Source organism: Anopheles maculipalpis, chromosome 3RL, assembly GCF_943734695.1.
Source record: "Anopheles maculipalpis chromosome 3RL, idAnoMacuDA_375_x, whole genome shotgun sequence".
NCBI lineage: Eukaryota > Metazoa > Arthropoda > Insecta > Diptera > Culicidae > Anopheles > Anopheles maculipalpis.
Genome location: NC_064872.1, coordinates 46,106,088 through 46,123,231, shown reverse-complemented (window position 1 = coordinate 46,123,231; position 17,144 = coordinate 46,106,088). Strand labels below are relative to the sequence as shown.

Below are 17,144 nucleotides of genomic sequence, written 5' to 3'. Positions count from 1 at the left end.
TTTTGATTCCCTTACTTTCTACAATACGATATCTAAAATACCTAGCTTTTTCTTCTTGGCTTAGCATCTGCTGGTCATCTAATGGCTTCCTTCTTCTTCTTAGATTAACGACCTACTAGGTCACGCCGGCCATCAAATGGCATGCTAGACATCAACAACTCCACGAGGTTGGATAGTCAGTCTTCACTACGGGGGAACGGTCTAGATGGGATTTGAACTCCGTGTGAAGACCGCCGCCACTGTCGCCTCCACCACCGCTTACATCCTCATCCTACATCCAAAGGCGTAACATGGCTTATTGATTTCAAGTAGCTGGACAGCCTGTCCTCACTACGGTACAACGTTACGGTTAGGATTTTAAATACCTGTTTACAAACTCAAAATATGCTTCCAATGACCAATGAAATAATTTAATACTGCCTGAGGTTGGTGCAAAATTCATACTTAGTTAAGCTGAAAAACAAACAAATTCCAAGTAACCCGTCAAGTTAATGCGAAAGATCAAAGAAAAATATTAGGCAACGTACAGATAGTCCCCCCGAAGTGTGGACTGGCTATCCAACTAGGTGATATCAGTAAGACTTGTAAGTACTTTGAAAGTAGCAAAGGAAACTGTTGCTTATTTTATTATTGTTATTGTTTATTAACAAACAAGCTATTTATAATAGCTATCTAATCTAACGTGTGGCTTGCTCTTCGTTATTAGCAGCAATGATACATTTTAAATTTCATGGAATATTTAAATATCATCATGTTCAATCTATCACTCTTTCCTTAGCCCACACAGACACGCATTCCGCACGATAATGGTTTCTACCTACAAACGGTTCATCGTTTGCTAAATACGATGGTTTGCTAAAATATAACCTTACAGCTCAATGATTCCATATAGCAGTGAACAGCGGTATCGTTAGGAAATGAAAATTTCTATTTTTTTATTTTTTTTTGTATCCTCGTCAGGTTTTTGAGGCAGCTCGACAAGAGGATTTTCTCGTTGGTGATGCTGATGTGCAGTAATCCGTTGAAGGGAGGTTTTAATTCATTCTAAATTTATGTTCTCCATGCTTCATCTGAGCAGGGAAATTTGGTGCTTCGGGTAGTTTCGAATGAACGGTACAAATGAAAGTAAATTCCGCCATCCTCTCTACTCTATATATATTTATATGTTTTAGTCACTACTTTTTACACTGCAATACCATGTAAGCTATTTGCCTCAGTTTTTCAAGTTTTACTCACTATGTTTTTCACCAAAATTTTAAGTAAGCTATTTTAGACGGTTACATGCTTCTAAATGATTCACAAAAATGCTTCAGAATGATTTAAATAAGAACAAGACTTTTCAAGATGCTATATAAAATTTAACAGCTGTGGAATAAAAACTTGGGGCCGGTGGTGTAGGCGACAGCGGCACCGGTCTTCAAACGGCAGGACCGGGGTTCAAATCCCATCCGGACCGTCCCCCCGTAGTGAGGATTGACTAACCAACTACGTGGTATCGGCAGTCTAGAAAGCCATTTTGATGGCCAGCATGACCTTAGAGGTCGTTAAGCCAAGAAGAAGAAGAATAAAAGCTTTAGCTGTACTACAGTGCCTGAAAAATAAAGTGACTTGCGTTTTTTTTTAAATGATTTTTCATTAGGCCAATTTGATGCTAGGGATGCAACAAATTACCGGTGATCATGTCGCGGAAGAGGCTCTAATCAATATAATTATTGATGGTTTTGGGGATCCTATAAACACAGCTATTATCCGTTTTGCTGCCAAATCTGTAACTGAGCTCCAACAAATGCTGAAGAAATACGAGAAGATTCGTCCCCAATGCAGTTCAACAGGCAGAATACTCCATCGAAGACATCTGTTCGTCCGGTTGTAGCTGCGCCGAAAAAGAGCGACTTCGAAGTGATCCGATTCTATAACTATTCAAAAATCGGACATTACCAAGGATCCTCCCCTTCACCTCGTCGACCTGTTGGATCGTGTTTCCATTGTCATCAAATGGGACATACCTACCAGAACTGCCCTGATAGGCTAAAGAAGACATCTGTTGCTGTTAGTGAACATGGTAGAGAAATATTAGATGCTGAACAGGAGGTAAGTGTTGCATTTGATTTGGAAAATGAATAAGAGTGTCTTCCACTTTTCTGAGGCATGCGTGTAATTCTGGATCCCGAGGTCTTGGAAATTGCCAAATAACTTCTTTTGGTGCAGTAAAATGCCATATACGATTCCACAGTACGACGGTAATGCATAGCTTCATCATCTTACCGGAAGATGAAATATTTTGGCCCATAATTGTGGGTAGGGACTTACTGAAGAAACTAAATGTTCACTTGTTTTAAATTTCACGTAAATATTCCGTGAAAGCATTGCTAAATATGAGTAATAAAGGTATACGTTTTCCGGAACTACTTGTGATTTCGCGTTAACACTCATTAAACATTTTCAAAGGTGTTTCAACGGGACAGTCCGAACGTAGCACATTGAGTATTTATGACATTCCCTCAAAGGTAGTAGAAAGTCTCATTCAGGCGGAAGTTTGTGACGTGAATGAAGCTAAACAAAACAAAATTAATAATGGCTATCCTAGTGATAGTAACGAAGATTGCCGACACACGTTCGAGAAAATGTGTGCTATTGACATACAAGACACAAATCATAAACTAGACATTGGTACACACCTAAAACCAAACGAAGTCGATGCTGTCAGCTCAGTCGTAGTAGACAACTACTGTAAGATACCTGATGATGTATGTAATGTAACTGATAAAAGAAATCACTCTATGAGGATTAGTCTGATGCATGAAACTCCAATTTTTAGCAAACCGAGACGCCTCTCCATTGCTGAGCGTATTCAAGCAAGGAAAATAGTAAATGAATCTTCTTGAAAAAGGTATATTTCGTCCCAGTAGTTCCCAGGATGCCTCGCCAATTGTCTTAATTGCCGTTGATGGATTTGAAGAGTGGATTTCATCAAATTGAAATTCACGAAGCCTCAATTAAATTCACCTCTTTCGGCCCACCAGATAGTTAATTTGAATATGTAAAGATCCCATTTGGATTGCAGAATGCCCCGTCCCAATTTCAACGATTCATCAATGATATTTTGCGAAAATATATAGACAATGGACAGCTTGTAGTATATATAGACGGCATTATTATTGCATCTGTTGAATTTGAAGATCACTGGCATGCACTTAGTGTTGCTGACGGGAACAAAACCGGATGCGGAGCATCCGCCGTTGGGGGACCGATCACGCGAAGGACTGACCGAATCCGAAACTCTCGCGCAGTTTCTTGGCGTTACCAGATTTACTTGGATCAGACGGATGGGCTTATTCCTGGGTCGACCAGGCCAGTTCCTACCAATGGATCCGCGTATCTGCTGATAACGCGTTAGGACGGCGGAAGTCACCGACTTTCCTGAGGCGAAGCTGGTTAGCCTTTTTTCCTGGACTTGCCAGGAGCAGTATCTAACCGTGTCACCAAAGTTCGGCTAGCGACGATTTCCCGAATCCCGGACCGGCCGTTTGGGCGACACCAGCTCTGCCATGTCAGGCGAGTTAACCTTTTTTCCTGGTCTTGCCAGGATAAGTTTTTAACCGCGGACGAAGCACAGCCGAAGATACCTTCTCCTAATTCTTCCGACGGAGAGGGGAGACACTACTGGAGTGCAGGACCAACATCCGGAGGGAAGGCAAAGGGGAAACTTACCCGAACTTGAAAATATCTTCCAAAGACTTACAAGTTCTGTGGATTGAGTTTTCAAGTTTCGTTCTTATATACTAATTTCGATCCCTTGATCGATGTTACCAATGTGAGAAGGTATGAATTATTTTCCTTCTTTGTTTTGCTACGCTTTTCTTTTTTTTGCGCTACGTTTCGCTATGTTTAGATTTGTGGGGAATTCTTTCGATTAGCAACGTGTACGCATATCGCTTTCCTAAGGATTACATCGTTTCTTTTCGCCTATATTGATGCGGTCGCGCATCGCCTTACGCTGCGTTGACGTTATGCTTCAATGTAAACATTAGCCGCTGGAGCGATCGCGCATCGCTTATGCTGGACCGTATAGCTTCTCCGATCGTTCTGATCGTTCCTGCTCTTGTTTATGATTGTCGTCACGCGCTTATGCCGATCGGCGAGTCTAATACTAGATTGTTATTAATCAGATTTGTCGATGCGACACTTTAGCGGTATGATTTTTTTCCTTTCCCTACGTTATATTACATTGTTGTTTTTAAGGTTCCGTTACGCTCTTCTCCAATGTAGATGAATTCGAGTTAATGAATTTTTGGAAGAAAAAAATGATTCTGGTCAAAGAGATCTATACTGCATACGAAACCAGGCTTCTGAGAACATCATCAGTTCACAAAAGAAAATCCAGCCATTGAATATCAAGAAGGTGATGTCGTCGCCATTCGTAATGTAGACAATAGTCCAAATATAAACAAAAAACTGATAGTCAAATATAGATGTTTGCCAAACGATCGGGATATAATTCGCGACATCGACGGATGTCAGCAAACCCAGGTTCCTTAAGATGGGGTACTTGAGGCAGATAAATAAAAAAAAAAATGGGTTGCACGTGACGTTGACCCCTACATCAACACTTTCAGTTTGTAAAGAACGAAATTGAGGTCAATTTTAGATCAGGACAGCCGAGTTGTAGTAACCTAAAAACTGTTAGTTTGTAGTTATCTTGATTTCGATGTATATATTTACCGTAGTTTGTATTTTCCGTGGATGTCACACAAATGTCATGCTAATGTCATATAATAAAATCATTCTGTTTCGACGATTCGTTGAAGAAACTCGTGTTTTATTTGACTTATGGAAAATTACAAGTGTTATTCTTTTGGGTACCTGTTCGCGACGATAATTCTCACGCGATGCGACGCTCTACAATCGCTCAAGCAAAGCAGTTTTGTGCATCACGCACTAGAGGGCGCGTTCAGCAGTAAAAAGAATAGGCTGCGCGCTCCGCAGTGCACTGATCAGTTTGATAGTTTAGGCTGCGAACTGCCGGGGAGAAAAATAACGATATCAACAACAAAATAGTTGACAATACGGCACTGGACCGTCATATTCAATTGTAAATAACAACAAAATAGTTGGCTCTTCGATTCGTGATTTTGCAGTTAATTTTATTCTTTTATATCTTTTGGCCAAAATATTATTCAACTATCGTTTATTAGGCGACAGTAACATCAGTTTTACTGTCACATAAACACACAGTGATTAATCTGGACAGTAGCAACAGCATTTGCGTAGCTATTAGCGAATCTCTTCATCATTGTTATTGAGACAGCAATTACAATTATAAATAGTGTCAAGATGGTATTTCGTATGAATGAATATAAGGCAGCTCTTTCAGTGAACGCTCGATGGCTCTGCTATAAGCAAATGAGTTAGCGGCATTTCAAAAGAGGTTCAGAAGATACATTACAATTTTCGCAAGTTGGTCAACAACTTGTGCACATAATATCTTGGATCCTTTAATCTGCCGAACTGGTTCTCTACACCATACCATTTTCTTTGCAGTGAAAATCTCGCAGTGCTGAGCCACCTTTCTTTAACATGAAGCTCACTCTATTAGGTGGTGATTAGATGATTGAGTTAGCTCTTTCGGTAGGGTCGTGATCCACCATTAACTGCCTTCGCTTACGGATAAAAGAATGATAAACAGGCACTTTGAAATGAAATTTAAGTAATAATTTTTTTTTCCATCCTCTTTCTCAGTAGCTACCTTCGATTGTGTCGGTAGATCCACAATCTGTATATTGGTCGTAAACAATAACAATGACTGTTACACGCTGGATAGCAATTTTAAATATCTGCTGCAAGATTCATCCTATAGATGTCACATGCACAAAGGAAATCTGTGAGCTCGCGATAAATATTTCAATGCGCACACATATATTCTCAACGACAAACGTCGCTGAAAATACGCTCTGTCGCAAATGGAATGCGCCACTATCTACAGACCCTTCGATGCGATAGTGTACTTTCTTTAGATAGTCGTCGTCAGCGGAGCCAAGAGCTTGGTTGAGCGAACGAATGTAATTAAAGAAACTATATTCAGTGCTAGGTGTTAGGAATGCGACGAATTGCAGTACAGTTGGCGATCGAATAAAAGTGATTTTAGTGATCGTGTAAAAAAGTGATACAAGAATTTAGGTGAATATTTCCGGTGCTGTATGACATTGTTTGCCATCTGTTTTATATATTGGTTGTTTACAAAGCAATTAGTGGAACTAAATCAATTTATGTGTTGAGTCGTCAGAATTTGACAAAACATATACGCACTTCGGTTACACAATGGACCTCCGGGTAAGAGGTAAGTGTTGAATATAATTTGTATAAAATGATGTCAAATCTCTACAACTTGCAATAGGATTATAAAAGGGGGTGGTCACTATTGTTATTATAAACAAAAGGTTTCTTTTTTAATTCATGAGAATTATCCGCACAATCTTGATAGTAAAACATGTTATTATGTATGGCGGTGTAGGGCCGTTATACTAAAAAAATAAACAACATATTGTTATAATTCTTATTTATTCAGAGCGATGACTCGGTCTTATAAACATACTCTTTCAATTAGCTTTCATAAACATTTCGTACAATGAGCGTTCGTAGAGTTAAAGGTACCGGGCACAATCGGAACAAGATAAAACGAGGTAGAACTGCTTTAAGCAGTATAACATACTTAAAAATAATAAAAATCCACTAGAGTACGATACCGTTATCATTCTGCAGATATTTGTACAACCGGGAGTTACTTGCATCTCCCAGGCACGGGCAAGTGTAGAATATTTGACAAAGATACCGTTGTGATTTATTCAATATTGACTCAGTGATGAAATGTTGCATTGTAGAGCAAGTGTGATCGTAATTTTACCGTACTGGAAAAGACGGAAAATATCTCGACATGTTTTACGAAACCTTACCTCGTGACAGCATTACTGTGCAGCAATTGTGTATTCAAAACTGCTTGAACGCGTTGTTTTGGGCTGAAAATTATTATTCTCTTGGACATTAGGAACGAAGCCTATGTTTGGAACGCGTCTCAACTGAATCATGAAGAAAAATGGAAATAATTTTTTTTTATTAACTCCTTATAGAATGCATTATACCTTAATGCAGAATAAAAACATTGTTACACATATCTGAAAAGTGAAAACGATTGTCTCTTAATCGAATTTAACAAAACACGTATTAAACATATTGAATTGTATAAAACATATTTTCATAAAATTGCTTGGTTCGTGAAATGAAGCACTCGTAAGAATTAAACTGTGGTAAATATTTTGTTTAATTTTAAAACAAATTCCTCAATACTACAGAGTGAAGAAGAGTTGCTGTTTGTTCGTATAGAAGCCCACCAATTTATGGCTAGCAACGTGTACAGTAAAGAAACAACAGAGATCTAAAGAGCAATAGTATCAAAACTGAGCACGTTGGGCCCTTTTTTCAACTTGTTTTACACCAAACAGAGGATCGCGTTGATCACATCTTCTCACACACAAACCGCTTTGACAGAGTCAGAGAATACACACTCTCTCGATTTAAGCCAACGGAGCATGCGGAGCGTGCGAATGATATGATACCGACTACAACCTATTTCTTCATCTGTGTCGTGCCACTAGTGTTGTTTTTCTCTTCCATTCGAACAGACCAGTAATTTAATCAGTATCGAGTAGAGTAACGCTACTTGTGTACTATTTTAGGCAAACAAAGAGGAATAACATATTATGGATAATATGAGTGAGTGTATAGCAATAATTCGGACGATATCTGTTAAGTATAGCTTAAGTGTGCCACTAAAAAGAAGGAAATTCCAATACGCAGTACAGGTGTAAGGGGCAGCAAGGAGTAGAACGCAGTAGTTATATTCCCCGGGTTTCTTTGTGCTCAACAGTGTATAGTAAACAGGCGAAAATGCGTTTTAGAATATGTACTCGATCAACTCTCATGTGTGTGAGATGAGCGTAGAGCGTTGAATATTCAACGAAATGTTAAAATGTGCTTGCACTGTAATATTTCAGTTATATTGTTGACCGGTCACAATGTCAGACAGGTTTATGCAAATTCAACCTGCGAAATAAACAGCCACATTAACGAACAGTCGCGAAAAGTAGGATGCCTTATTGACAACTGGCTCTATTTGCAGAAGCAGACGAAAAACAGCATTCTGTTTGTGGTTGTTATGCTCTAACTATGGCACAGGTTCTCGGTCACTGAAGCTGTGTACTGCACTACATACTACATGAGTCTGCAGTGAATGGCAAGTTGAATGCCACAGTATCAACGAAAGTGCGGAATGCACGCTAAGTAATGCAACGGCGATGGTTTGCTCTGGTGCGCTGACGATGGTGAGACGATTGACCAACGCTGAATTGTGTGTTGGCTTTGTCTTGTGTCTAGCGTATGTGTCACAACCAAATAAAAACAAACGTTCGTCTACGAAATGCATCCGTGGCAAGCGTATTGAACCGGTTTTTCATTTGATTGAGAGATCCCATACATTCCCGCTTGGTGGAGGTCACTGTCGAGCTGATTGTGTAGTAAAATAATCCGATGTGAGTTCAGACTGTGTCCTAGACCTGCCGCATGTCGTTAATCGAGCGCCGATTTTAACACAAGCAGTTTGATAACCGACGATCTGTATAGACATATTGTTTTAACGGATAATAGGTACTAACCTACAAAACAATCCTACATTATCCTGGCTTTTTTGTTTAAGCGAAAGCTATTACGTGTAAGATTGTGATGCGTTTTTGTAGGTTTTCATAGCGTGTAACGTGTAAAACACTATACATACATTAAAATTCAAAACCGAACGGTGCCACCAACGGCGAAACTACTGCAGCGGAATATAGCTGGGTGACAAACGCCGCACATGTAATGTTCCGGTCTAAGGTGGTACCGGTTCCGCTAAAGTTCACGGTCAGCTGAAACAGACAAGATCGGTAGACGTGGTGTGGGTTGGTATGGAAAACGCATTGGCAAACAATTTGTGTACCGTACACTACACTAAATTGTGTTCACCTCCAGCCGAACCCAAACATACTAATTACTTTCGAGAGCGAATCTATTAACCCTTACGCGAGCTTGCATGTGAAGCCACACGTACCTTTTCCTCTCCAATGTCTGCCAGAGAAACATATGTTTCAAACTCCATTTCATCAACTAGCATGGTCGATCTGTAGCCTAGTGCGACCAAAATTCGGCACTACCTTTATGAAAATGTCATATCTCGTGTCTTCACTAACACAACCACCTGACCATTCTACTACCAACCCACTAACAACATCACACTCTTGCTAATGACCGTTACCATGACGATGACCACGAAACAGCAGACCGGTTTGCTCAACGATCTACGCGATCCCCGTACCCGTGTGTATGGAGCGCTGCAGCAGCTAGTGGTCGGTAAACAAAACGTGTTCGTATTTGTTTTCCTATACATTATACTCAGCGGCGTTTCAAGTTCATGCTCTCAGACACAATCAGCGCTCGGTAGCTATTGAACACACGGCGTTCCGGGCATAGACGTTTACCGGTATGATCGAAAACGCAACACAACTTCTTTAGTTTCATTGCTGACTAGTCGAGTGCGTACGACACCCGCGAGTCTCACGTATACCAGGTCTAGCAGTATTCGCGGGCACGTCTGTTGTGTTATGTGTCGTTTGTTGCGCCACACCGACCGATCGTTCGTTAACGTATTCCGGCAGAATAGTTAGCAAAAGAAGGTGGTTTCATTTTTCCTACTCGAATGTGGTGCTGTTAGTCATCGAATATGACGCCCGGGAGGAAATAGTTGGTTCATCTGGTGAAACTCATATCATACCGTGTCAATCACAAGCCGTTAAACTAAACTATTATAAATTCTATTGCCAACGACGAGCCAACAAGTTTTATCCAAGTAAGTGAACGCGTGTTTGTGTGTGCAACAAGCAAAAAAAAATCAATAAAATTGCCAAATAGTGTACGCGTTGAGGCCAAATAATGTGAGATAGAAAAGCGGATCTATTTTTAGATCGTGAACCATCAATGCATCGTGCCAACACTCATTTAAATAACAACTATTTTACGTACAGTCAAGTTCGGTATTACTAAAAAGTTCCGGCTCCGTGTAAGAAACACGCGTTCGTGCATTCATAAAAGAAAACTTTTGTTTGTTCTTTACAACCTTGACCAAGCGTATTCACTACACCAAAGCTGCGCCCCATTTCGTTTTAGTGTTTTATACTTGTAACTTAATATACAGCTCAATAGTTTACTGTTTCGAGGCACGAAAAGATAATTTTTTGTGTTCTTTTACGAAACAGTCAATGAAAGCTCTTTACCGAGAAAATAACAATTCGGGATGGAACGGAACCATTGTTACACAAACTGCTCGTCAGCGGAAAGTGTGGTTGTTTACCGGTGCAAATGATTATCTTTTACATTCCACTATAGCGCTGGAAGATAAATGAAATCGTGAACCAGAACACGACGATAGAATAAACCCGGAACAAATCACATTTTCTCCCATTCTTTCATGAACACGGTTTTTTTTTTTGTTTTTGCCATACAGATCGCATAACAAAACATAACGGATTCGGAAGAGTTTTAATCGGTGAATAATGCATGACGAATGCTTCCTCCTTTCGAGTATTCACCGATCCAGAAATGTTAGCAAAGTAAATTTAAAGTTTGCTCCAATTATGAATGGTTTTGGGAAGAAAATAGCTTGGGCTGGTGGGAGATGTTGGCGATAGCGGCGCCGATCTTCAAACGGCAGAACTGGGCTTCAAATCTCACCCGGACCGTCCTCCCTTAGTGAGGATTGACTATCGAAATAAGCCATTCGATGACCGGTGTGACCTTAGAAGGTCGTTAAGCCAAAAAGAGAGAAAGAGAGAGAGGGAGAGGGGGGGGCGGGAGAGGAAGCTAGAGTCAATCTAGTGTCTGGAATACCATTATTTTTCTCCATTTTTTTAAGTTTGCAATGAGGTTTTACATTATTGCATTCATCTGTTTTTTTTTTTAGAAAACAAAATTACTTATTAATCAATTAATTTCAGTAAGAAAACATAGTGTCCGGTACCTTTAAGCTGTAGAGCATTGGGTCACATCTGTTTACCGTAACTGCAAGTCGAATTCCAATCTCAAAACAGTGCTGCAGTGTAATGCAACAACTATCAATACAATCGCAAAACAGTGTTTCTCAAAATGATATGCAGCGACGTTCTCCATTCAATTGATTGCTTTAATAGATCGGTCGCGATCCCTTCGAGTGCTTTCATATTCGACACTTGTTTCAATGACGGTGCTTCCTGTTACTTAATCGTTACACAAATTGACCGCAGTGAACGTTGAACGTTTCCAAGAAGGAATGGAACAAAAAAAAGCTTCAATGATTAGAAAATTGGGGATTTTAAAATCTCCAATAAACGCGTTAAATCTAGTTGTATAATATACACAGCCATAGTTCTAGTACATACCTGCCCTCGTCAGACACGTATGTCTAAACGCGGAAGGCTCACCAAATTCATTAGGCAAAAAGCAACAAACAAAAAAAAAAACACCCCTCCCCACGACTAGCCATGTGCTCAAGGTCATCGCGATCGTCGGCTTAGGTTTTGGGGCTGGTTTTCAACCAGCCACCCTTATTGGTTTCCGCGTGACAAAAGTTTCAATCTTCGTTTTAGAAATATAAACGATTAAACAAGGACAGTGGGTTCAGATTAGTGAGGCAGAAGTTGAAAATTGGTGCCCGATTTTATTCACTCATCTGCGTAGTCAGTCAGTTGCGATGACGGCATCGCACCACGTGTACCGTACCATCTGAGCCGAACGATATTGAACTTCAATAATCAAGGCCGCACTACGGTTTGCAGTGAGTGATCCTTTCTGGTGGAGTTAGGTTCTCGAACGTCGCGAATCACACATCCTTATGATCCATATGTCTGCAATACACCCCGACAATTAACAGCACCGTTTTGTTGATGTAAAACTGGTTTGGTTGCAGTTAGGTGGACGGGCTCTTTCACAAAACACGTTATCAATCAACGTACGTGACACATTGCTACAAACCAGTTGAGAATATGTAGCCTACGGCACCTTGTTACTGGAAACAGGCTGATTGCTCGATACAGTTACAACGTATGGTCGTGGAAATAGGAGCTTGTTACTACTACAAATATGATTCCATTCACCAGTTTGAGCCTGGGACTGGAGAAGAAGTCAAATGAAACCTATTTTTACGTCTTTACATTGAATCTTTATGCTAGTCTTTAAATATTTTTTTAAATATCTAAAACAATATGTTGCACTAGCTTATCCCGAAATGTCCGTAAAATATTAAATCATCGTACCAACAACCGTCTGGTTGTTTACTGGGACTCGTTCAAATTATATCATTTTCTTCCATTCGATCATCGCTCCATCAACTCCAGCTATCATGAAAAGACTTTCATGATAGCTGGAGTTTATTGTTAAAGGTAAAAGCGTTACATTTCAGCTTACTTTCGCTGAACACGGATTTGGTATAAATGTTAAAGTTTTATCATTAAAAAAATTAAAATTTTCTCGAGTGGTACAAATTGCAGCATATTTCAGTATGTTTGCAAGTGGCTAGTTTATGGGAACGGATAAAAATTATGAAAAACAATAATTTGCCTCAACACCAATGCTTAGCTATAGATCATATTCGAGTTTGCCATTTGATTGGTTTAATTTAAGTCCTTCGACAAGAATTGATATAAAGATATTCTTGTATATAAAGGACCTACATCACGCCGCAAGCAAAAATAAAATTCGGAAATTAGAAACAATAACGACAGACCCGGGGCGGCCCGGTGGTGTATGCGACAGCGGCGGCGGACCGTGGTATCGGCATTCTAGTAAGCCATTCGATGGTCGGCGTGCCTTAGAGGTCGTTAAGCAGAGAAGAAAAACGACAGTCCCACATAAGTCCTACACCAAATGAGTTATCAACAATTATGGCATTACGCCATGCTGAACCTCGGTCAACTTAAAGCTTGTTGATTGTTATTAGAATGTTTACTTCAATAAGAATGTTTTAAAGTTTACTGTTTTTGCTTCCTAACATACAACTAAGAACAATCCCTCATGTTGCTTTCGTTAAGGAAGATAAATTCATATTATTCTCAATGCTTTCTCTTTTGGATATTAAATTTAACGCAAGGATCTACATTCATTGTAATTTACTATTCTTTTATTTCATTTTTTTTTTTTGCAGTAATGTCCTTAGAGGAAACACGTCGTACCCAGCGACCATATCGCTACGGGATGATGTTACTATGTGTTGGCGCTTTAGTGAATTGGTTAGGATTAGCAGAAAATTATTCTGAGCCTGTGCGATACGCGGGTGTTGCTTGTATCTTAGGTAGGTTGACTTCAACATCAACTACTTTAGTTTCTAATTAATTATACATTTTTTTCCTTCTCCTCTATATTTCAACAACTTGCAAATGTGTAGCAGGTGCCTGTCTGATATGTACTGCAATGTGTTGTTGGCTACACACACCTGGCCGTTCTGGCGCAAATGGTGATGAGGTATGTTTATTGCGCTATCTATATTGCTTACTAACATCAAGTCACGATAGTAAATAATGTTTTTCATTTACCGTTTTATAGGGTGACGATCCTGTACATGTGATAAGTACAAGCGAGGAACGACGACGCGAAAAACCACCAGATTACGACACGGTGGCTGCAGCACCGCCAAGCTACGATGATGCAATCAAACTAGATCCAGCCGCTCTTTTACGATTATCAATAGCATCAAATATTACTAGCAGCAGTAATTCGAATACTAATTGTGTTACTGCTGCACATGCTAGTTCATCCCAAACACTGAACAACGGTACCAGTGTTGCAGATGTTTCAAGCAGTGATGGTAGCCAAATAGTAGATAGTTCTATGGTGTTTATCGATGAAAAAGTGTGTTCCGAGAAACCTCCTCCTTACTTAGAACAACCTACTAGCTGTGCAGCCGATGAACAAACGTCTCATCGCACAAACTAATTCAACGAAAATTCTTTAATTTCTCCTTCAAAGCAACGAACTGTCTACAATGTCCGGCAAGCTTTATCGTATTCGTACAACGGTAAAGCTTATGTCAGACACAACAATTATGGCTGTGTTCGTATTCTTAAATTGTAAGCTACCGCATCCAGTACGCGTTAAACAGAGGATTTACAAAGTTTGGACATCTGCAACGATCAGATGAGAAGCTGTACAGTATTAGCGATGCCATATTCGATACGGATGATGTTCGCAAGGAGACAAAAACTACAAGTGCAGTTAACAATTCCTAAGTTTTTTTTTTCCGGTACTCGCAAATCAAGCGTTCCGAAAGTACTTATTGCGATGCTCTTGGAATTTTAGTTACGGAACCTCACTTACATTACCAATCGTAGTTAATACGAGCGTATGAAAATAAACCAAACAATTATGGGCAACTGAACATGGATGTTATCATGGAATAATGCTGCCCTAAATATGGTCTTATTCTTGTGATAATAGTACTATAAGCAAATAAAGATAGCCGATATGATAATCTCTACTGTTTAATCGCGACGTATCACGCTGTGCACTGTCTATCATACAATATTACTTACATTGAGAGATTATGATACTCCTTAAGACGGTAATTGAAATTCATATTTCAACATCGTGATAAGCAATTCTCTATCGCGGGCATTATCCGCACCATGATTCCAGCTGGTAACAAATAGAAAAAGCTGGTCCAGCGTTTGTGAGTGTCCAATATTTTCTGCAAACCGAAAACAAAAAAGTACGGTTTAAGCATTTATAATACAAGCATGCATTTATCATACGCTTACCTGCAATATATTTGCGGAAAAGAATCTCTTTTTTGTAAGATGCTATGATTCTTTCAACTGCGTTCAAAATTTTTCGGTAGTTCCATGTGCATCCAATGGTGTCACAATCGAAAAAGAACTCTTTTAGGGATTTTACTTGATCCACACTCGTCAATGCATTTGCTTCTATATCTTCCATAATGGAAACCATTACCATAAGGTTTTTGCAGTACAGTTGCAAATTTTCCGGATAAGGATCATCTGACGATGATGGCTCTTGTTGTTGGGCGGCATTTTTCTTGATTTGTTTGATTGCGTTGCAGTATAGCGTGCCCTTGTCTACCGCTTGTATCCATTTGCGATGATACTCCACAATGGTGGATATGGATTCTTCAATTCTGAGGGACGCCACATTCCCGGGAGAGGTTGGAGTCCGTGGCGATTTCACTCTTGAAATTGGTACATTTTGCCGATCTGGTGTAGCAGACATTTTACGGTAGAAACAAAACAACCGGAATGCGCACGATGACGTTCGAAAACAATAACAACGAAATGTCAAGTTTTGCTGTAACGGTGTGTAATGCTTGGTAACGCATGTTTCAGATTTGTGCACAGTAAGTGAGGATGGTTTCAAAAAGGTCATATTTTAGCTTAATTTGTACACAATCCTTGACAAAACTGTATGCACGCTTCTTTTTCCAATAAAAAAAAATAACTCGATGATAGAGCATTATGTTCTAGTAAGTATTAAGGCAATATTAAGTGTGTTGGTTTGATTTAATTTAATTTTAATTTATTAAGCATTTGGATTAGTTTATTTTAATTGAGAATAATGAATAAGGAAAAAACATTACATTATTATTATTATTATTATTGTTATTAGTATTATTATTAATATTGCTTATTGATCGTCCGGTGGTTACGGCTTAACGAAGCAGGAGGATTACAGTTTTACAAAACTTATAAATCAAAACATATGTCATGTACAGATAATTAGTTCGTAGTAAGACGTGTGCGTAACAGATTTTTAAACGTGGAAAGAGGCATATTAAAGTCAAACATGTGCGAATTCGTATTGAATCGGCGTATCGTGGATTTTAGGGGAGCATTATCTCCATACTCCGTGAGCGAGCGCGTAACAAGTAACACTAGGTGATGTCTGGCGGATAGTCTGGGGACATTAAATCTAAGTTCTTCTAATAAATAAAGATCGTCGATAGTCCCTAAAAAAAGTCCTGCTATGAATGTGGCTTGATGCAAATATCGCCGATGTTCCAGAGACTCGAGGCCTAACAGTTGACAACGCACAGTGTATGATGGGAGGGAGGAGCTATCAGCTCATCCTGACATGAGAAAATTCCATGGTTATTCTAGTTTATTAAAGTTAAAATAAATACTTACAATAAAAAAATAAAAAGTTCATTTTAATTAAATTAATTTAATTATTCAATTATATGTTTCATCCGTTTGTCTCCCTATCTTGCAGTTCTTTTTCTGGACACAAAAGGAGGCGCAAGATACTTTTTTCCTAATATTTTTAAAGTTTCCTATATTCATTCAGTTGAAACAACTCAAAGAGTACGCTTTTGTTTAAGATGAAGGATAAGTGATGAATTCCATTTTGTTTTTGGTTAAGCTGATTGCAATGAACATAAGACTTCTATTTGAAAACATTATATCTAATTAGGTATGTTCATCTGAAAGCAATAGAGGCAGTGGCCAGGCGACAATTGGGCCGCTCTTCGAATGGGAAGACCGGGGTTGCAATCTCATCCGGTGAGCGAGGAGTCGTAGTGAGGACTGATTATCCAACTACGTGGTATCAGCAAGTCTAGTAAGCCATTGCGGTGGTCAGCGTGACCTAGTAGGACGCAAAGCAAAAAAGAAGAATATAGGTATAGCTTAAAGATTTGTGAAAAACTGTTATTTTTAATCATAAAATTCATTGTAATGTTAAAAAAAACTCGCGGACGTTTATTTTTACGACGTAAAAAAAAAAACGTAAAATATATATTCTAAAGTTGCAAGAAAGTGAAGAAAAGCAAAATTTAGCAAAGTTTCTTATACGATATGTCAATGTTATGCACAGCGGAACAGTCCACATGGGGTTTTAAAAGTTCACTAGAGAGGCTGTTACTACGAGAAAAGCTCTGGATCACCTCTTACATCAAACCATTCCCATCCATTCTTTAAACTGGTTAATTGTTTTGCATTCGTATTTTAATTTCTCAAATCCAGAAAAGTTGTGTTATTTTACGAATGAGTTAAAAAAGATTTTATTTCATAAAACTATCATCAAAA

At 39.1% G+C, this 17,144-nt stretch overlaps 3 protein-coding genes across 5 annotated transcripts in view; 2 read left to right on the top strand and 1 right to left on the bottom strand.

Moving 5' to 3' along the window:
• Positions 1–17,144, top strand: part of LOC126563857 (roundabout homolog 2-like) — a 116,092-nt gene that overhangs the window by 32,458 nt on the left and 66,490 nt on the right. The gene's annotated exons all lie outside the window — the stretch shown is intronic.
• LOC126565405 (uncharacterized) lies at positions 7,731–14,232 on the top strand. 2 transcript variants are annotated; one of them, XM_050222580.1, is made up of 4 exons: positions 7,731–7,767; positions 13,256–13,402; positions 13,499–13,572; positions 13,654–14,232. In XM_050222580.1, exons 1-4 carry the CDS (start codon positions 7,755–7,757, stop codon positions 14,041–14,043), a joined length of 624 nt encoding a protein of 207 aa, XP_050078537.1. In that variant the 5' UTR covers positions 7,731–7,754; the 3' UTR covers positions 14,044–14,232. The 2 variants fall into 2 exon arrangements, with proteins under 2 accessions (XP_050078537.1, XP_050078536.1); XM_050222579.1 differs by having other exon boundaries at positions 13,496–13,572.
• LOC126565431 (uncharacterized) lies at positions 14,661–15,333 on the bottom strand. Its single transcript, XM_050222612.1, has 2 exons — positions 14,865–15,333; positions 14,661–14,794 (listed from the first exon to the last, which is right to left on the bottom strand). Exons 1-2 carry the CDS (start codon positions 15,331–15,333, stop codon positions 14,661–14,663), a joined length of 603 nt encoding a protein of 200 aa, XP_050078569.1.